The sequence below is a fragment of the Cygnus olor genome, chromosome 1 (assembly GCF_009769625.2).
Source record: "Cygnus olor isolate bCygOlo1 chromosome 1, bCygOlo1.pri.v2, whole genome shotgun sequence".
Lineage (NCBI taxonomy): Eukaryota > Metazoa > Chordata > Aves > Anseriformes > Anatidae > Cygnus > Cygnus olor.
In genome coordinates this window covers 64,764,078-64,786,162 of record NC_049169.1, presented here as the reverse complement: position 1 = coordinate 64,786,162, position 22,085 = coordinate 64,764,078, and the positions used below count along the sequence as shown (strand labels likewise).

The window sequence follows — 22,085 nt, the reverse complement described above, 5'->3', positions numbered from 1 at the left end:
CCCCGTGGGGGCAGCTCCCGGGCGGGCTCGGGCTCGGGCTCTGCCGCCGCCGCCGCCGCCGCCCCCCGCACCTGGGCCCGCCCGCCCGGGGCAGGCCCGGCCCCGCGGGGAGCCCTCGGTGGTCGGGCCTCTGGTGCCCCGAGCCCGCTTCCGAAGCGAGCTCCGCACCCCTCGGCTCCGTTCACACCGCAAAGCGGGCTGCCAGGGCGGGAGCCGGGCTCCTGCTGGGTGAGGCTGAAGTGGGAGAGGCCCGCTGGGACATCGGCACCCCCGGGGCTCCGCTCCCGCACGGCCTTCCCCCTGCCACAGACCACACTGGGCAACCACCACGAGGAGAAAACCTGGGGCCGGAGGTCAGCCGCCGGGGTGATACGCCGAAAAGCATGTCCCCAGTGTCCAGGCAGCACCTAGAGAGCCTGCGGTCACCCGTCCTGCCCTGGGATGGACAGGCGGATGATAGGTTTCCTTCTTCTGAGCATCCCACAAAGGTTACAGTTATCTCCCTCCAGCTCCCCGTTGGAAATATTTCCGTTCGTTTCAGGAAAAGCCACCCAGAGTTTTATATCTCATTGCAGAGGCAGAAATGATGTGACCCTTCTTAAGACAGAAACAAACCCTGTGGTGCCGGAGGCAGCTGATCAGCTCTGCCCTGGGGCTTCCCCACCTCCCTGAGGACTAGGTCCGGTCTGAAACTTTCGAGGACACAATACTTGCATTCCTGGATGCTGCAGACGCATGTGGCCCTGCTCCAAGTCTGAATTTGCCAACACACAGCACTACTTCCTCAGCGCTGCTTGCACGCAGCCACCCTCAGCACCAAGACAACAAAAACACCTCAGAGCTGTGCACCAGTTCAGTCACCGCGAGGCAGAAATCTCATATGAAGGTATGGCAGTCTCTGTTGACTTTTTTTTTTCCAGGCACGAGAGATAAAACAAGCTTTTCATATTTGTTCAAGAAGAAAATACTACAAAAAATATGTAGTAAATACTCATCTAAATTAAACTTCATTATTTGAAGAATGAGAATTGAATGATGTGTTCTGAACAGAAAATTGTCTGCATTTCTTCAATGAACAATCTTAAACTAGAATAATGACAACTACACTGTTGAAACTGTTGCATATTAAAATAAGCAAGCACATTTTTTTCTCTTGTGAACACGCTACTACAATGGAGGGGAATGGAAAGGAAATTATGGAGTAACAAAAGTATTGTTGACTTGTAAAAAAAAAAAAACTTTCATGATAGAGCCACGCTGTAACAAAGAGGCAAAAGTTGTCTCTGGAGTAATTGCTTAGGGAAACAAAGGTGGTGTTAGTGTCTGTCACAACAATACTGAGGAACTGAATGAATCTGGATGTAATATAATGAGGAATCTGAATAGCCTTACACTGTACTTAAATTATTTTGGACTACTTATTCATTACAGAAAGCACTGATACCCAGGGGGTAAGATCACCACTTTCAGCAATGTTTTAAAAATACCTCACGTAAATGTTTTTATCCTCAGTCTGCTCGAGTGTCCCAAGGCACACAGACTGTGTCTGCAGACCTCCACGTCTCTCATCCAAGTGACCATCCCTAAACATCAGACAGATTGCTGCCTGCTGCGGGATGTAGCTACTCTACCCTACCCTGAGTGCCCTCTTCAAAGAGGGTATTCAAGCTGATGATTTGCCAGATGAGCCAACTGGAGCATTTTTTTGCTTTGTTTGGGGTTTTGTTTGTTTTCTATTTTGGTTAAGTTTCCTCATGATAAAAGCAGCCTTTGATATGAGTGCTGCACTTAACGACGGCATCTTCTGTTCCTCTCTGGCTACATCTCTGTGCATCCCTGCCTCTTTCTGTTATGCTTGTGCTTCTAGTTATCTAACAACTGTTTCTCTGTTCTGTAAATTACTTTTAGCTTTGTGCCAACATCCTTCCTCTGTAGACTCCCCAAAGGTTCAATTATCTGCCTCTTGCTTCTTCCCTTTTCTTCTTCTTGTGTAATTTTCATCTTAACACTAATTACCAGCTCCACACCAAATACACCCAACTGTCCCTAGCTGCCACTAACCCTGGCGACTCCATAGCCTTCTTCCTGACCTTAACCATGCTCTCAAGCACAAGCAACGACTTCATCTCAACATTAATTGAAATGCCTTAAAGGCAGAAGTGCTTCTAACAGGAAAAGGCAGTCTCCAAAAATACCGTTGCCCATTCTTTCCCTTTTTGGCTCCTCAGGACTGGATTCTAAAAAGCGTTTATGTTGGAGCTATCCCCGTACCAATCCAGTTATGCTTCCAACACTCGTATGACCGACCTGAGCCTGCCATACAGGTGGCCGCCCAGTTGATGGCTTCCTCAGTTCAGACTGACAGCAGCATCATTGTCTTGCTACAACTTGGGTCGAAAATCTCATTCACGCTCCCATCTTTTCACAGCATAACTCTTTTTTCATAGGTCTTGAGCCCTAGCTGTCCAGACAAAATTACACTGCAATGACCTGTCCTTCCTTCTCAGCTGTAAAGAGGTCACATTTTCCCATGAACTTCACCTGATACCTCTAGGAGCGCCTCCTTACTGCAGGTCCTGCCCTGGGAACGGGCAGGAATTGCCTTCTGCACTTCCAAACTCCCCCTCAATATTCACAGCACATTTACACTTCCAGAAAAAAAAAAAAAAAAAAAGAAAAAGTTTTTAACTAGTTCAAGATGAGAGCTTTCAAAACACCTTTCAGGATATAGTTGTTTACCACAATGAAAGATATATCTAAATCTTTGATCTTTTTCAAAATCCATCTCTTTTTGAATCTGACTAAAATCTTGCCTGAACTTCCCCCTTCCCCTTCCTAAAAGCAGCAGTACTTGCTTTATATTTTAAGTGATTGTGTTCATCATGCTTACGTTTCAAGTAATTTTATTAGGGATACCACTGAACACAAAGCTGAACAGCTTTGCCTGTGACGACACTGACCAGACTTTTATCCACCCAAGCTCGCATTGAAGGAAAAAATGTTTAACTGGGCAGTGTAGGAGTGACTCTCTACTGAGATAAATGTTTACAGTGAAAGTAAGTCAATTTGATCCCTAAATCAATACAGGTGAATTCAGCACATCCTGGATATGTTTCACCAGGGTAGATCCAGGTTTTTTATTAATTCATATTGAACCCATTTCAACAATGAAACCCTTCATGCCTGCATAGTTTAGCGTTTTCTTGCTTTGACATTGAAACACTACTACTACGTAGAAAGCCTCTCTGGACTTTCTGAATAGAAACAGGTAACGCATTTTTTCACAGTTGTAATTTGTCCACAATCCAAAAGCACTGCAATTTGTAAAGCATGCAATTTGGTCAGTATAAGTGAATACTCAATCCCATTGAGGGCTCTGTTTATAAAGTTGTGTATGGAGCTTGAAAGGCAGCCACGCTGACTCATATTCAAAGACACCCATTCTCCAAACAGTTCATTTAGAGCTGCATGGGCAGTATCAGAAGTCCACCCCACCATTCTCAAATACTACGACATGCCAGAAGTGCTTCCCTCCAGCAAGTTAAATTCCAGTTACTTCTGACGGCACGTTTCAAAGAAAAAACCCTAAACAATCGATGATGCAACTTAAGAACTGAAACAGTCCATTCTTTACACTGTGCCTAAATCCTATGAATACAGCAGTCCAAAGGAATCATTGCACTTTCACCTCTCACGCCTTCTGAATCTGAATATGTTTTGGTATGCAATTCCAGTCCACATGCTAAAGATTTACTGCTAAAGCTAGACTTACAAGTTTAGGAATAGCTTTTTAGGGGGGTTAAAGGGGATATGTCTTACAACTCAAAGCAATTTAGGAATATAAAAGCGAAATGTTGCAAAAAGTAAGGAAATCTTAAAATGTCCCTTGTATACAAACAAGCTATTATACCACTTTGAATGGGGACAAAGTGACATCTTTATTAGGCTTTTGAGCAGGCATGAATACATTCCGGTGTAACGGAATTAGATGCATTTGTGAGCTGTAATTAAAAGTCTGAAAGACATAGCTTTCCATGAATATGTATAGATCTAACAAAGTACACAGGGATGTTGCCTCTAGCTAGTCTCAAAAAAATGTGTCTCATTATTTATCAAAGAATTACTTCCTGGCCTACATACACAGACAATTCCATTTTACGCTGTCCAGAGAGTCTCCGCACTGGCAAAATGTGTGCATTTCTGAACAGACACTTTTGCAAGCAATTTAAGTACAGCTACTGCATACAAGCATCTGTTCCTATTAGTTAGATCCATTCTAATAGCTGTCAGAACTGTTGTTACAGTTAATTTGCCTAAGCACGGTCACAGCTTCAATTCATTTTGGAATTGTTGCAAGTCGTGGTATAGGGAAAACATGAGGTTTTGTGCTGTGTTTCCCCCTCTTGTGTAACCTTGCTGTGTAGTTTGAGCTGACACAGTATACATTCCTCCTTCTATTAAGCAGCTGCACGAGTGCCAGAAATCTCCTACCAATATTGCCTATGAAAAAAATCATAGGTTTAAAGGTAAAAGGGACCATTAAATAACTTCCTGTCATTTCACGTCATATTTTATTAAGTTCTAACGTGTCGAGCCTAGTAACTTATTAAAACAAGCTATCTTTTCCAGAGGTGCAATCATTTTTTTTTGATTTTAAGATAAGTAGGAAATGTTCTCTCTGCTAACAGTTTGTTATAATGAGGGAAAAAAAACTATTTCTGATTAAAAATGTATGCTTTTTTTTGTTGTGTTTTTTTTTTTTTAGGCTCCAGGTTTGGGCTACTGGTTTCTGCTCGGCCTCTTTTTGTTTGTGTTGTCACAATACGTGTATATTAATAATACATGTGTGTTAATCAGTTCTAATGTAATACACCATGAGCTCTTGCACAACCTTTTCTCCTCTGCTGAATCATCTGTAGTTCTGCGCCTTGCCCAATATTTCAACATCCTTTCTGAAATGCATGCATTCCTTCCTTGCCTAAATAATGCTATACAATTAGTTTTCCCTTACTCCTCACGTTTCCCCTACACAAGAAACCATTTACCATCCTGTTGCACAATAAGAACGTTTATCCAATTCCAACCTTTAATCCTTGCCAGTCTCTGTATTCCAAGAATCAGCCATTTTAGAGAGATGTCACCAATTCCTTGTACCTACGTATATAACATGGCATTTAGTTGTGTTGAAATGACACAAGTCACAAATTATTAACTTCAGTTAGCAAAAAAGAATCTCAGTCTTTAAAATGAATGACTTTTTTGTTTGTTTTCTTGACAATTGTGGAAGAAAATTGACTAATATGGGTCTTGGAACCTTTTTCAGGAAACCTTTAGGAAATGCCAATAGTGCCTTACAGACATCTTAAGGGCAGTTGTCAGTGGCAGAAAGCAGTTGACTTTTTAAAGCAATTCTTGGCTCGAAGGTCCCCGTTTGTTTTGGCAACATGAAAGCAGCATTTCACATGATCACGTGATACCACAGAAAAAGCACGTACAATACCTTGCACTTCCTGCCCTCGGACATATATTCAACCTTCCAAATAAAATGGATTTACAGATCAGCACTACCGTAATTTCCTCCCCTCCTCTAATAGAAAGAGTTCATAACCTAATGACAAATGAAGAATAAAGTTCAAGATGCACTTTGATGTGGAAGCACCAGCAGATATATTGGGAATGTCACCATTTTATTCTGTTCAGTCTTGCAAGTTACAAGAAACAACAGTAAAGAAGACAGGAAATTAAACATTTACATCCTTCTTCCCCCAATACTTCCTCCCAGTCTTACAAATGTGAATGTCCAAGCCTACAGCCTTTGTCCAGACACACTTTGTGGTTTTCAGCTGAGGAAAATCAAATTTCAACAGCAACTTCTAGCTTGGAAAAGTTGAAAATAAACAGAAAACCATTTATTTCTACCAGTTCAAGAGACTTTTTTGCTAGCTTCCCATCAGCTGAATTTAAGGAGTGAGACTAAACGATGGATTGCAGTTTGATCATTTTCCTCAGCTGTCCACATAGCATCAGCACCTAAGCTGTTCATCAATCCATCTCTGAACCATTTAGCATTTTCAGCTAAACTTGTCAGTGACAACACTTTCAAACAGCCTCTTGTAGTAGCAGTTGAATATCTAGGTACAGATTGTCAGCTACCCACACTGAAATCTGTGATGAATCTGACTTCAAGAATACATGTGCACAATGAAAGCCAAAGAACAGGACCATAAGGGACAGCAGGCTTTTCACAGAGAGGTTACACGACTGAAACAAGCCCTGACTTTTCAAAGAAATTTCCCCACTGCATTGTTTTAGCTGGTATTATAAAAACAGTTTTTCCCCAAATCTTCACAGCACAAGAACTGCTGTATATAAACCTCTCCCAAACACTGCATCAGGATTTCCATTGTCTCTACCACATCCAAAAGAAACTGCTTGTTATTGCACACCAAGTACTTCTCAAATTGGAAGGAACTGCTGGTACCCTATAGGTATATACTTCAGAAAATTTTTCTGCTTCCATCACACTTAACAAGTTAGGAAATGTACATTAGGAAATGAAGGCACTGAAATCACTTTTCCAACACAGATGTGCTCTCCAAGGTGGGTAAGATTTGCTGATGCTACAGTAAAAATATGAATACCCCACGTTTATAAAACTGGACTGAAGCCCCATTGCAGCCCTTTTCACAATTTCATCTGTTTTCAAGAACAGCATTGTCCTGATGTCTAATATGAAGATAATCACTACATAGCTAGAGTTATATTTATCATGTAGCAACTAGGCACTGGCTCTTCCACCCCAGTTTCAGTTACAGTTCAGTGACAGCTGTAGCAAAAGCTGACCATGACCTGTTGGTACACGGCCATGGTATAATTTAAAGCTACAAAGGTAGATAATACCATGGTTAAGGAAGATACGAGATGCTTTTTATTATGAGCTTCCTCTGTGTGTTAAGATAAACTGGGAGAAAGGGGACAGGAAGATGACATTTGATAGTGTAGTATTTCCCTCCCCTTCAGACATTCAAAGCAAGAGTAGAGGTTGCTTGTTCTTGCAGATGAGTTCTAAAAACGGTTACTTTTTCCCAACATATTAAAATCAGTCAGGTTTGTCCCAGCTAGGCTAGAAATGAACAAAGGGAAGACATTTTAAAATAGTTGTGATGTCAAGGGTAGAGTCAAATGTAATGCACTTTAGCACGTACTTTCTACACAAGGTCTTTTTCGAGGAAAATTTCCAGTCACATGCTGAATTGCCTAGGCACCATAACAGTAACCATTTAAACCATTTAAAAGTTCCTTCTCACACAGGGTAAGGTGAACCAAGCAAATTGGATTTTGAACTAGATCCTTCAATGATCATTAATAATACATCTGGTTTGTCATCTGCTCCAAATAAAGTTTAAGAACAGTATACATAGCTCCCTACACTACAGATACAAAGGCAAAAAGTCATAAGCATATTCCTAAAATACCAGTCATCTGGTACTTTCTATATCAGTCTTATCAGGTGCCATCTCAGCTGAAAGAGCAACCTAATTTGGCTCACGTACCACTGGAGCAACCTAATTTGGCTCACGTACCACTGATGGATGTTACGACACTAACTGCAGATTTCCTCAAGCCTTCTGTCACTGGATGCCATTAAACAGGCAACGTCCCCTTTCTCAAACTGTGATGGCAGCTAAAACCTCAGCTTCAGCAGACCCGCAGTTCATTCTCTAAGCCATAGATTTTTGCTTTTAAGTTTTTTAGTTCTCCTTGAATTTTACGGGTTAGCCTGTTTCCTTGACGGACCTCACGTAGAACTGCAAGATCCTGGTCTGGCCCAATACTCAGAGTCACCTGAAAAGGAACAGAGAAACAGATTAATACAAACAACATTGTACAGAGTACAGTTTAGAGAGTACAGTGAGTCTACCAGAAAGAGAACTCTAAAGGAGACGCTTTGTAGCTAGCAAAGATGATGCTTAAGCTAACATCACTGGGCTAGTGCATATCACCAACAGAAAAGTATTCCAGAACCAAAAAAAAAAATAACAGATAAAGCTTTCATACATAGGTTGTTATAGTATTGGTGAGAAAGAAATCTAACGGAATATTATCAAGTTTACCCATAACCTTTTGGGTTATTTTTACTTCCTGTATTATCTGGAGAGCCACAAAAAGAGGTGAGTTAAAATACTTATCAACTTTTATATGGCTCTAAGTTTCTCTTCTGATAGGAAGACAGTTTATCATCTTTTGCTGTTAGAACTAGAAGTGGTCTATCTTCTGTGGCCAACCCACTGCCTTCTGAACCACATACGATCCAAGAGCACTTCAAGTACAATTCCTAATCTCAGGCCAGGTCATATAGTTGATACTGAGCTGATCAGAGGCTGCCAGGTAATCATAGTTCCTGATAGCAAACTAGCAAGGGCTGCCATTTCCTGTCACCCTGAAATTGGATAGTGTGCTAGCCCAGTCACATTCAACATTCACAGCAGCACAGACTTGGAAGCTGCTCTCAAAGCCCTTTTCTCTTGATCCCTTAGGGTGTCTCATTGTCATTATGTAGCTCTTGGTCAGAGTTTAATATACCATTCAAGAAATGTAGTCATCTATAGTTATTCTGACTTAAGTAGTAAAAAGGATTTAAGTATCACAGAGGAGACTTCTAACAAGCATTTTATTCTTCTGCCCTCTTGTGGCTGAAAGCGTAAAGAAATTAAGAATACGATTAAGAAGGCACCCATAGTAACAAAATATACAGCTCTGCAGTAAAGATATCATAGGCAATTCTTCTCCCATCCACATATGGTTGAAGTTTAGTCCTTAAAGAACAAAGTTAAACCCAGAGCCAAACAACAAAAAAAATCCAAGCCTTTAGAGAAGACAAATGTATTAATCTAAATGAACTGAGCTGTGTGCCAAAAACACAGAAAACAAGCAAATCTGTGGCACTGCCAAATAGATGACTGAAAGAGTCAGTTGCACAAAAGCAATGCCTAGTGATCCTCTCAAGCATATATTAGATAAATATCACGTTGTAAACTCCAGAAAACATCAAGGCTGTGGCTTAAGGCCCGTCTAAGCTGTTCTGATGTTCACCTGCACATCTAGAAGATGCATCTTATTTCAAAGTTACACAGCTTCAGCTTCAAGCCATTGTTTCTGCTGTGATTTTTGCAGTTACAAATGAGACATTTAAAAAGGAATAACAGAATATTCACAATACTTAAGTCAGCATTCTACCTCTTACTGGAACAAAACCTAACGCAATGGCCCCCAGGGAAAAAAAAAAATCAACATATTCTTTGCAGAATATTCTTCTACAACAGACTACTGTCCTGCCTTGGAATTTTGAGACAGCTAAGTCAACTAGAGGTATCAGATAACTTTCAGAGCTGTAGTAAAAAGATATCGCTAATGTATAAACAGGACAGTCCCCAGACAAACTTGATGCTTGACTGATTAACAATGACAAACCGTTTTTGCTGAATAAAATATATAAGAGGGCAAACTTTATCAAGCATTAGTATCTAAATGACCATTTAGGAAAGTAATTATTTTCCGTAACTCTAGGGAAATTTTGCATTTAAATACTGAGACTACACCTCTATTGGGTAAGCCCATAATGATCTGCTTCAGCAACGAGTTGTTACCTTAAAAAGCTGCTTCTCTACATCTTTCAGCTTCTGCCGAAGCTGTTTAATGTCATTCTTAAAGCCTTCCACTTCCATGTTACGACGTTTTTCCAAAGCCTCATATCGCTGAGTCATCAGCTTCAGGCGCTTCCCCATCTTTTCTGAGCGTTCCTATGGAGATGAAAACTCAGTGGGGTAGTAGAATAGAGGCTGAAAGATCATCACATAGCTAGCCGATGATTACAACTAATTACCTTAAAGAGTTCTCTGCCAACATCTCCCTCCTCACGAATCCTAGCCAGCTCACTTTCCAGGGTGATACACTGCTCTCTGTACATGTTTGAGAGCCGCTGCTCCTGCATCAGTTGCTCTTGCATTGACTAAGATGCAGAAGGAACAGAAAGAATTAACTCTAAAGCCAGTGCTCATGACATTTCCCCTGCTCTGGAAAAACAAGTGTGACAGATGGACAGTAAGATAAGCAAATAACAATAACTGAAGCCAAAGTTAATGAAATAACTAGGTAAGGACCCCTCCCACAATATTCTAGAGCCCCTTCCATCACCAACACATCTTAATTAGGTGATCAGTTCTGCATGACAGTTCAAAGAACTCTCTCCTCTTCCCCTTAAAAATAATATCCAGCAATAGCATCGTAGTTCCTGTTTTCTCAGCTGCTTGCCCAGTACTGCACTTCAGAACAATCTGCATTCAGTGGTAGATGAAAACAATTTCCTATTGTCTGTTTACTTTCTAAGTCCTTATTGCTTATTTACCCGCTTCAGATCTTCTCACTGGAAGCGTATTAGAAGTGGAAGAAATCCTGACTACTGCAGAAGAGCTACGGGACACCAATTGAAAGGAGTTTATTCTCCCCTGACAACAGGGAGGAACAGACACTACATTCTAAGTCCATTAACTGGAAGCTTTTATACTTAAACAAGGGCACGTGCAACAAGCAGGTTAAGAACTGTTGGCCCATATATTATGTGATTTGCACTGGGCATAAGAGAAACCAATAGTGAAACACTACCATAAATATTAGCTATACCTTTTACCTGAAATTTAAAAACAACACTGCAGCAGGAGAGTTGTGTTGTTGTTGTTTTTAAAAAAACACATTAGTGCCAGCAACAATGCAACTGACAGTAAACGTGTACAGCTTGGCAACAACTAGCTACTGCCTATCTTGTCAAGATCCAGATGCTTGCAGTTTTCCAAAGACTGTTAGAGAGCCTCTCCCTAGGACAAAAAATTACCTTTATTTCTCTACTGTGGAGTTTCCAAGCTTCATGAACTGTTTGAGGCATCTTCTTGGTATCTCTCTGCTTCTTCTCTCTTTCTGGCTCCCTGCTGATAAGCTGATCTGGATCGTTGTCAAGTTTCCTCAACAGACTGTCTTTCTCTGCCATCCATGCTTTCTCATTGGCTCGGGCATCAAACTTGAGCTGGAGAAAGTCACGGGTACTCTCATGTAAGAGATTTTGAGTCTTATGGAGTCTGTAAAAAGGGATCCCAGTGGAGTTAATTCACTTCTTTCCTAGTTCCTACCCTAATTTCCTCAGTCTTCATTGCAAGTTGGAAGAAACATAGAACTTTGGTATAGGTATTTTCCTAATACATTTAGTTCATCTAATGGAAGGAGTGATGTTCTTTCTATGTGAAACAGTATTTTTGATATACTGACTACCCTATCTCCTTCCACATACTGTCAAGCAGATGGCTGCATAATTTGCTTTTCTGCCTGCTGCACCAAGCAACATACTGAAAGCCAACATATTTTTGTTGTTCCTCCTCTTCTCATCTCATGACTACGTTACATCATGGTTATTCTCTCACACTCACTTATCTGTTAAAGTTTTAATCTTGTCCTGGTCCCTCTGATGCTGGACCTGGGCTTCCTCCATATGAATCCGCCTGTCCTCTAGTAACGCCTCAAGCTGTTCCTTGGATAATCGCGTCTGTTCTTCTAGCTGAGCTTGCAGGGCCTCCACCTGAATAGGCATGCAGAGACATTACTGAGTAAGTTCTCACAGCAGGCCTGCTCCTGTCCTTGCAAGTCCCTTTTAAATCCCAGAATTCATGTCAAAGACTCTACCCAACAATAATTTCTAGAGTTCTAAATTCTCAATTATTGTTTTCATTTTATCATCGATTTACTCAAATAACTAAAACATTTAAAAAAATATTCATGCCACAAACAAGACAGGTATAATATACAGCAGAAAAAGATAGAAACAACAGACAACAGAAGCAACAGATAGAAGATTATGGAAAGATTTAAACTGCACACAGGATGTGACAAATCCTGTGGAATATGCAAGCAGACTTTTCTCCCTCTGCTATCAACTTCCAATGGAATGGTGATAATTAAACACGAATTCCAGGAAGGCAGCAACTCCATGTATCTTGAAGAAAAGGAATTGCTCAGCTAGAATGAAGCATTAAATGTACATGAGATGAGTGAAGGAGACAGAAGCAGTCTTGACCTGGGTCAGGGAGACAAATTGGAACAAGTACTTAAAAAATGTACATATGCTCTGTTGTAAGGCACTATTTGAAAAAAAAAAAAAAGACATGAATTTAGATTGCTTATTTTATGACAATTTTCTACGATGTTTTTACTCCAGAATAAATGTTATTATGACAGCCAACTGCCCACTAGGTCAGTCACTACTGTTCTTGAATTAAAATCTTAATCTGCTCTACAAGTTTGCTGTTTGCTTTTCTTGACTCATCCTTCCTCATGCTTTACATGTATCTTCTGCTATCTTCCCCAGTTCATGATTCTGTACATTTTATCCTTCATTCTGTCATGCTGTCTATACTATCTTTCACTGAAGTCTAGCACAGGGAACTTTTTTCGCTGCACTAGTGCATTTTATTGTGGATAACTAATTCCATCTCAGACCCATTCCTTTTGTCATACTTCCATGAAATACCCAAACCTGCAGATTTTCTGTGGATTTAATGTAAATTGATAGCCTATCAAGGAAATTATGAGAGTTAACATCAGTTACAAACTCTGTACTTAAAGGCACCGTATTCAAGTGGGCTTTACTGGAATATATTCTTACGTAAAGCTTCCAGAATCAGACCCAAGTTCTTAAACCTAAGCCATTCACCACAAAGAAACAGCTACGTAAACTGATAGAAAGTGGGAATCATTACTAAGATGTGGGACTAATAAATTGGTAGAATCTGTATCTTATGTAGGCAGACAGCAGATTTGTCTAACAATTTCCTGGATAGACAGAAAATATATCCTTCAGTTTGTGAAAGATTTTACCTGAAGTAGGAGTGTTTGGTTGTCCCTCTGATACCTCTCAGGACTTTCTGGTTTCTCTCCTTTTGCTGCTCGTTTTGAAGTGCTCCTCTTGGTGCCTATTTGCAGAAATCAATGAGAAGTGGAAAAGTGTACTCCAGTCTAAGTGCAGTACCTTTCCAAACACGGCGTACTGTATGCACTGGATGGCCTACAAGAACAGGAAAAAAATAGCAACTGCGACAGTCGCAAAGACTTCCAGAGGGCTACCTGGATGAAAAAAGTTTCAGAGCTTATGGTTCATATACCTTTATCCCACCCTATCACACCTCAATATTTAGGCAACCTACCTACTGATTTTCTTGGCATATTTAGAAAGTGAACTTAACACATTTTCTTAAGTAAAGGATGAATAGGCAGATAACACAGCTGCACAAGCATCAAATCTGAAGTGAGTTTTGAGCTTGTTAGCTAATCTCAGTCAATTTGGAAAAGCTAGTTCTTTCAAAAGAGAAAATCCTTATGTAGACATACAGACCCAAACTACTGTCTATACTAAAGGCAGGCAGAACAACACATCTTGGAATGGCTTTGGCTAAGACTGCCCATCTAGTTCATACCTTCATAGGTCCAGAACAGCCATTCCACAGTCATACCAGTTGCTTCTTTAGCTGAGCAGATCAAGGACATGAGACTCAGTTCAGGTTATTTTAAAAGATTTTGAAGGGAAGCCTAGAGTACTGAATGCATAAGGATGCATTACTGAATGCATGGATATGTTTAGGGAACTTAATGGAAGCATACCAAAGTACTCAAATAATTACTTTGATAAACTGGACAAACACACAAGTATCAAGAGCTGAGCTTCTGTTAGACCCTCTTGGTACGGTACCTGTTCTAGAAGCATCATATCCTTCATGTGGATCTCTGGATTTACCTGGCCTCTGCAGAACAGTAACCTATAGAAACAAGATTAGATATCTCAACGTCTGACTTCCCTAAAGTTGCAATAATCAAGAACAAATCTTAAAGATGAAAACCGGGTATCCAAGAGAACAGCATTACCTTACTTCTGTCACAAGAAAAGGAAGATATTCACAAGTTTAATGTACATATTGAAAAAAGTTGCCTTTGTAATGGCTAAGTTTTGCCATTTCTGCCTCTTTTTTCCCCCCAAAAAACAACTGGAAAGTAATCCTGCCATTGATGGCTTCATTAAGATGAAAAACAGCACCCTCAACAGGAGAAAGAGCATTTGGGGACAGATGAGAAGAGAGAAGGTGAAGATGAAAACTGTTATTTCCTTCTTTCATATTCTTTCTCTTAGCAGTCCAAAGAAACATGAAGCTTGATTTATCAGCACATTCACTGAAGCTACTAAACAAGCCTGGGATAAATACTAATACAGCTACTGAAACAAACTAACTGTTGAACTGAAATCCACTTAAAAACAGAAGGCCATGAAGGAGCAGGTTATAACCCCAATGCTTATATCATGGCAGATACTATATAATATGCCTAATTTTAGCGCTACTCTGTATTACGGAATTTTAAAGCTTCTGCAAGATTTTTGCACTGCTTGAGCAGTGCAGAGCAACTAGAGGATGCAGAGTCCAGCCTTTTTCCTACACCTCACTCCATGAGAAATCCTTATATTCCATCATACTCTCTGTATATTTGAATCATGTGACTTTCTTGACAAGTAGGTTCAGATACACCGTTCTTCATACGAACTGCCATTTAATCAGTTTGACATTATTTCTTTATTTCTGAAATATGCAACACAATATTGACTAGAGGGGATGGCTCTTCTGCAGTCTCCTGCACAGGAATTTGCAACAGCCATCTCAACATTGCTTTACCCTTTACTGAGATCCTAACTGCTACCTTGCAGTGGTGCTCTGAGATAGCTGATCTTCACACTGCATACCAGGTGATTTTCTGCACTTCCTTTTTTTCTTTTGTCTTTGTAGTCCTCTCTCCAGCTTCTCAATGACCATTAGCCACCTGGCTTCAGACTCCTGACATTTAGGAGGCTGATCTGTGGGTGTTCAGAAGGGAGCTGATGCTAACAAGACCTACCTTCAGTATGCTTGTTCCCATTTAATATCTCAGCAGCTATACTAAATCCTGGTGTTGTTATAGAGATACAGATCTCTCCCACTTTGGGCTTATTTAGCAACTTTTGACCTGTGGGACACATCTGGTCTGTGGTCAGCCTCTCATGTACAGATCTTCATATTGCAATTAAAAGCACAGTTCTGTAGAAAAAATGAACTTGCCTTATGTGGCGGCTCCTTGTGAAAATATGTAACTTCTCCTTTGTCTGTTCCCACTAAAGCCAGGAGGTGCTGAATTTTTTTCCTATCCTCCAGTTCCCTAGAATTCAAAGAAAGGTATCAGTGCATTACTATTTTTAAATACATCAAGACGTTGTGACACAGTCTTTCTAGTTTACTCATTAATGTCTCCAAGTTTTCCAAACTGTTCAGCTCTTGAGAACACTTCTTTAAAAAGGAACTCCCAAAGACATTACTGAAGTGGCATATCTACAAAGGAAAATACCAATTCTGTTGGCATTGGGAAGCGTTCTTCTTTCCAAACATAGCAATACTAGGCTGATAACACATGGTAGTAAAGAATTTGCATTCCGGAGTTATGAACTACCTAAAAACCTTGCAGATACTTCATTCAACAGATTGTAAACACATCGTTTTTTAAAGCAAACTAGATTAAGTGCTGTATCACACTTCTGTCACACTCTTGAGAAGTGCCACAGCACATCAACACATTTTTTGACTTAAGTTCTTAAAACTTTAACAGAAAACTTGGTATCATCTACACAAGTTCTTAAGAAGCTTGGAAACTCCTTTGCCACTGGCAGCCAGTCCAGTACAGCAGCATATACTTCAGTTCAACAGCTACATGGCATTAGAACGGAGTGGCTGCCAACGTGATCCCAGCAAGTAAGGAATACTATTTGTTTTCATCTGTGTTTTCTACTTGAGTTTACATGTTTTTAGCACTGAGGGAAGACATTGTGCCAGGCAGGTGCAAGGTCTACTTAAATCAAAACCTCCACTGGCAACTTGATTCAAACATGTTCATATGTTCAACTTCTACTCTTTTTTTCCCTGCTACTGGAAGAGGAGTTGTAAGTGGAAACACATTTAGTAGCCTGACAGATTGTATTCCACCTTCAAGACTGGTATGATTTCATAGAAGCCCTCCTTGGGAAGCGTGGCCTAACTGCTTCTCTGAAGACTCCGGATCTGGGTGAAAACTAGAACATAATGCATGCACACGCTACTGCCAGTGACCCAGTCCGCAATCCAGACACACCTGATTTTCAGCCGGTTGTTCTCTGAGTAAAGGCGGAGGACATGTTCCCTCTCCTGGAAGAGGTAGACTTGCATGTCACTCAAAGCCTTTTGCAACTCTGCAATTTCCTCTTCTCGCTGACGTACTTCCCACTGCAGTTTGTGCTACGTAAAGAGAATGAGGTACTTGAAATGATGCAGTGCACTGGGTAACCCTTAGAAAGTACAAACTGCTTGTGCCAGACCCTGAGCCTGTAACTGGAAGGTAACAACTGTCAGTTTGAGTGACTTATTGAGCTCTTACAAAATTTGACCAGATGAGGGCAGTATTGGAAAATTTTTAAATAGGTTTCAATAGGGAGCTAACAGTCCCTGTTATCATCGTCAGTATCCAACACCAGTAAAAAGGCTCATGCTAAGCGCCTCCAATTTCCAATGGTTGCACTTCTGCACTGGCAGCCAGAGTGGTGCAGGTAAGAGGAGTCTGACTTCAACAAAAACCTAACAAAACCTATAAAATAGTACTTATTCTTAAAAGCAGTTACTGAAGAATAAACACTGATTTGTATGGCTTAGCAGTAGGAAATTTGTCTAGTTACTGTGTTTCATTAATGTTTGTCTACCTGGTGTGGAAAGCTAACAAGCCCTACAGAAGACTGTTCCCGTAGGACAGAAGGCACTATTTTGGGACTTCGGACCTCTTTTTCTTAGATGTTGAATTAAAGAAGTTTGGATGTCTGAAGGCTTTCAGGCTGCTTCAAGCATGGCCAGTAGGTGAGGAAGCACCTCAGTGGTCATTCTGCTCCCAAAAGGTCATTCAGAATTACAAAGATGCCAGCTAGAGAGATGTATGCTGTAAAGGAATATTAGAACACAAATTAAAGATAGCCTCTAAGATTTTTTTTCCTCTTTAAATAGAAACATTTTTAAGTTTTTGAATTTCTTTTAAATTTCCACTTATTCACTGTGTAGTGTGTAGTACTACTGCTACATATAGCCTATGGCCAAGCTCATGAATTCTGTTGCAATAAATACTAATTGTATCTGTATATCAAAGCTCATTAAATTTGCACAAAAGTGCACTCATTCCTCACATTTAAGAAGCAAGGAAATTAAACAGGATGTCATCTGAACTGAATATCTAAACTCAGGCTTCAATTTAAAAATAAAAAGAACAGGAACAACCAGTATGAAGATACAAGCAAGCTATAATAAATTAAGAATAGAAGAATATCATACAAGCATGTTTCCCTTTGCTTTGACAGAGGGCAGACAGCTAGATTTTGAAATCAAAGCCTGAGATCTACTTACTTCTTTCTAGCTCAGTCCTACCCTATTACTGGTAAACCTTAAGACCAGGTGTGCTGAGCTCTGAAATGAAGACAAATATTAACTCTTTGCTAGTCAAGGAGGTTTGTGTAACAATACACAGCCTATCAAAAAAAGATCTTTTCCTAACCTGCTCATCGTATGTTTCTTTGTATCTCTCCAGCCTTTTTACCAAATCCTCATGCTCCTCGTCAAAGTCAGCAATCTTCTTGCGGTAGTATTCCAGCAGCTCCCGGGAAGGGCGGAGGAAGGCCAGGCGCTCATTGATGGATGGGAGAGGAGTAGAGTCCTCCTGGCTCTGAGGCTGAGAACTCGCATGTCTGGATGAGACATGGGGGGTTGCCAGCCTGGACAGAAACATTTTCTAATGACATGTAAGCTTCAGATAATAAAATAAACCATTTAAAAAAAAAAGTTAAAACGTGAGATTTTTGCTTTTAACACAGACTCAGTTTTAAACATTAGCTTGTCTGTGCTCCAGGCATTAACGGGAAATCACTGCATTTCGGAGGACCAAAATCTTCAACATAGAACAGCTGGCAGGCTTACTATGCTGCGGAGATGGGGAACCTTACGGAAAAGGGAGAAGAACAAAAACGTTAGGGCAAGAAAGTCTGATGGGTTATTTGGGGAGGGTAAACTTGAAAGGCAGAAGAGGCAAGAAAAAGAGGAGGGAGAGGAGAGAGCAAAGATCGCAAAGTCTTTTGCTTTGGCATTAGAAGCAGCAGGCACTATAGGATAAAGAGAAAGACGATCTGTAATAGTTTCTCTGATAACCAGAGAGAAAAACAATTTCTAAAGAAACACTTCTGATTAAAGAGAACAATTTAAGGTTAGCTGATGCACAAGCCCTCATAACTGAAGACGTAGGTCTAGGAGTCTACATGCTTTCCTTTTTGGTGTTATCCACAGTTTGTCCACCCTAGACAGTGAAATGGAAAATCCCAAATTACTGAATTTGATGCTGAGGTAGTAGCAAGAGACTGTGTTGCTATTACATAAATCACATTAAGAATATGTATGTGTAACTACATATTTTAAGCAACATTGACTGCATTCAGACATTTAACATGCTCAAATAAGCACCGCATTTGCATATCTAGAGCTGCACGATTCAAAATTCTCTTGAGAAGCATTTAGTTATGTTGATCTGACACATATTGTTTTACGATACCATCACTAACAGAATTAAAGCTAAATAGCCTCTTTAGAAAAGATATATTTAATGTCGTAAGAGCTCTCTCCAGAACCTGAATCTGGAGCCTGAACTTTGATCAGAGGGATCTGGCGGGTGACAGAGGCAGTGGTGACCCTTACCTACTGCTCATCAGGGCTTACAGCAGAGCCCAGAAATCCATGGAAACTTTACACGTGCCAAGCTCCTTAATTCCTGTCATTGTAAGGAAGTGATAATTAAAAGCATTTATCTTATGTAGGAACTTCCCCAACAGCTGTGTGGAAAAAAGAAGACGGAAAACAGACACGCTTGAAAAATAACAGCAACAAGGGAAAACAGGTGAATACTTTATTACTGGAGCAAAGGACAGCAGAAGTAGGCAGGCACAAGAATAATAAAGCACAGCAGCGCAGGAACGGACAAAGCAGCGCCTCGCTTAAGGTAAAGCCCGGCTACGCGACACGAAGGGAAAAGGCGGGCGGCAGGGCCCGAGGTAGCGGCCCCTCTACCTTGCGGAGCGCGGGGACGTGCCGGCGGAGCGGTCCGCGGCGCTCATGGCGGCCCCGAGGCAGGGCACGCTGAGGGGACCGGCCGAGAGCCACCACCGCCACCCCCACGCGGCCCCAACGGCCGCCTTAACCGCCGCCAACCTCCCTCCGCCGCTTGAACGGCCAGCCACGCACCGCCCCCTCCAATCACGGGCAGCCTTCCACGCGGCGCCGGCCCCCTTCACCAATCAGCGCTCGCGACACGGACGGCCCACGCCGGGGCCTCTGGGAGTTGTAGTGCGGCGGGGCGAGGCGGGGCAACCCGCGTCGTGACGCCTGCCTGAGGGGAAGGGCAGCGGGCACGGAGGAGTCGCAGGGGTCGCTGGTTCAGCCGGGCTCTCAATTCGGACCTGTGGTTTTTTAGATCATCCAGGTGCTTTTTAGCCCCATCCTTCCCCTGTGTATCTCGCCATAGCCAGCAGTGCTTCTTACAGTTTATGCAATGCAGCGTTTCCTAAGCTAGGTACCACGTCTGCTAGGGAAAACCATGCACATTAATAAGATGGCATTTATTTATTTATTTATTTATAGGCTTACAAAGCTATGAAGTTCTATTTCAAGTTTTCACAGTTATTTCCAGGAAGCTACATTTTGCAGGTGAGAAGAATCCTTACGTTTCAGTGAACACGCAATACACACAGGTGATGGTTGATAATTTTCTGGGCGAAGTCCAGAACACAGTACGTTATTATCCTTGGTTAGACGAGCTGCTTTCTCCACTTCATATAAAGCAGTTGGAAATACACTATAAGAGGTTTAAGTCTCCTCCCAGCAGGGGAGTGCTAAACAGTTCCAGATGACCAAGAAGAACAAAGATTGACTTGGGGTCCGCAATGTCCAATGTTTCAGAGGCTAACAATACCCAAACTGGAGAAAGTAACCGAGAAAACATAATATTTGATCTCAAAAAGGAAATTTGCAGAACTGATAAAATTTAAAAAAAAGAAAAAAGAAAAAGCATCCCTTACATGTTATTTAGAACTTTTAATCTTTTTAGTCTCAGGGAAACCTGGGAAACCTGCACTCTTCCCTGCGGTGCCTTCCAAAACTCTCCGCTAACCAAAACACATAAATGAAACAGCCTTGAACAGCCGAGAAGGAAATCAACACGGGACTAGTTCTCAAAACAAAAGTTTTGCATGGATAAGGATTTACCTTCTAGCATGGAGTTTTCCCCCCATCCTATTCCTGGCTAAATCGTTGCTTATCTCAGAAATCAGGTATGCTAGTGATTCAGCTCTTGGGAATAGTAACTATACACATACATTCCCTCAGGAGAATCTGGTACAGCTCATCAGAAAAACAGATACTACCAAAAAATAAAAAATAAAAAAATTGGCAGGAGTATGTAGAAATACTGTTTCTAGATACTGGTGAGGCAACATCTGCACTCCACATGCTTTTGGAGTCATAAAAATACCGGGCATCCATGTCAAGAACCCCTTGCAAAAATATGTAAGGCTTTGCAACAACACAATACCCACTGGTAAACTCACTCAATGTTTTATAATATCAGTTTGCTGTTACCTATAACTTTTGTCAAAACTAACCATTTGCATTCAAGCCATTTGTTTCCCATATGCAAAATGTGGGCAACAGCTCTTCAATCTAGCAGGGAAATGATGGAGATAAATGTATTTGTCTGTGTGAAGCACATATTGTGAGCCTCACGGTAACAGGGGGAGGAAATTGCATGTTCTGAGACTGAAACTGTATACCAGGATCAAGGCTGTGACAAAGCAATAAACAATCAGTTGAGATGTGAGGTATGGTGAATGCTGAGATCAGGGTTCTGGTTAAAAAAAAAAAAAAAAAGAGAACAAACACTATGCAATTCTTTTTTTTTTTTAAGACTATGTGATAATAGGTAAGTAAAAGTATGCAAGTCCTAAGTTGTGAGTGCTTTACTTTGGAAGGAAAACGTTCTGCATGGGGTGAGAGTGCAGAGTGCCTGCACGTAACATGGAGGTTGGGGGTTGGTTGGGGACTTCTTCACGCAGCCTTGCCATTTAGAATCATAAAATCATTAAGGTTGGAAAAGCCCTCCAAGATCATCTGGCCCAACCATCCCCCTACCACCAATGTCACCCACTAACCCATGTCCCCAAGCACCACGTCCAACCTTCCCTTGAACACCCCCAGGGACGGTGACTCCACCACCTCCCTGGGCAACCCGTTCCAATGCCTGGCTGCTCTTTCTGAGAATACATGTCTCCTCATTTCCAACCTAAATTTATCACCGACCAGGCTTGCGGGATCTTAATTAAAAAGCACCAAGAGATGCTGTGGGCTGGTAGAGCTGCCAACGGACACGTGTGTGTTGTAGATATGGACACACGTATGTGTTATGCATGTGGACATACATACATGTGTTATGCATACGGACGTACATATGTGTTAGCACTGGGAAATTTAAGTTCGGGGCTGCCCAAAGCAGGGGCAGCCAGGAGCCCCCTGAGGCCCCAACATGGCGGCGGCTCCCTCCCGCCTCAGGGCGCCCCCCTCCCCCACGCGCCCCCTCCCCCACCGGCCGCCGTGGGGGGCGTGGCCTGCGGGCGGGGGGCGTGGCCTGCGCGCGGGGGGCGTGTCCCGGGCCGTTCCCTGACGTCGTGCTCAGACAATGGGCCGAGCCGGCCCCTCGGCACCGGAAGCGGATGGCCCCGCTCCCCTCACGCATTCCTCCGCGGCGGAAGCGGCGGCGGCCCGCTCCCTCCCTCCCCCTCCCCCCGCTCCGCTCCCCGCAGCCGGCGGCGGGCCGGGCGCTCCCCTCCCCCTCTCGCCCCGTCCGGGAGGCGGCCGAGCCCCGGGCGCTGAGGG

At 42.0% G+C, this 22,085-nt stretch overlaps 1 protein-coding gene and 2 long non-coding RNA genes across 4 annotated transcripts; 2 read left to right on the top strand and 1 right to left on the bottom strand.

The window, feature by feature from the left end:
* The first annotated feature begins 26 nt into the window (after positions 1-26).
* On the top strand, positions 27-17,889 carry LOC121072525. The gene is made up of 3 exons (XR_005821285.1): positions 27-488; positions 576-886; positions 17,707-17,889. It is a non-coding gene; the product is annotated as an uncharacterized LOC121072525 (long non-coding RNA).
* Positions 5,669-19,474, bottom strand: CCDC77 (coiled-coil domain containing 77). 2 transcript variants are annotated; one of them, XR_005821283.1, is made up of 12 exons: positions 19,230-19,473; positions 17,674-17,890; positions 16,237-16,379; positions 15,177-15,273; positions 13,787-13,853; positions 12,919-13,013; positions 11,475-11,623; positions 10,889-11,129; positions 9,884-10,009; positions 9,648-9,800; positions 7,566-7,845; positions 5,669-7,535 (listed from the first exon to the last, which is right to left on the bottom strand). XR_005821283.1 is itself a non-coding variant. In XM_040562142.1 (11 exons), the coding sequence occupies exons 1-11, from the start codon at positions 19,274-19,276 to the stop codon at positions 7,699-7,701; spliced, it is 1,482 nt and encodes a 493-aa protein (XP_040418076.1). In that variant the 5' UTR covers positions 19,277-19,474; the 3' UTR covers positions 5,669-7,698. The 2 variants fall into 2 exon arrangements, 1 of the variants encoding a protein (XP_040418076.1); XM_040562142.1 differs by having other exon boundaries at positions 5,669-7,845; positions 19,230-19,474.
* LOC121072524 lies at positions 19,433-21,350 on the top strand. The gene is made up of 3 exons (XR_005821284.1): positions 19,433-19,731; positions 19,800-19,865; positions 20,272-21,350. It is a non-coding gene; the product is annotated as an uncharacterized LOC121072524 (long non-coding RNA).
* Positions 21,351-22,085: the final 735 nt, after the last annotated feature.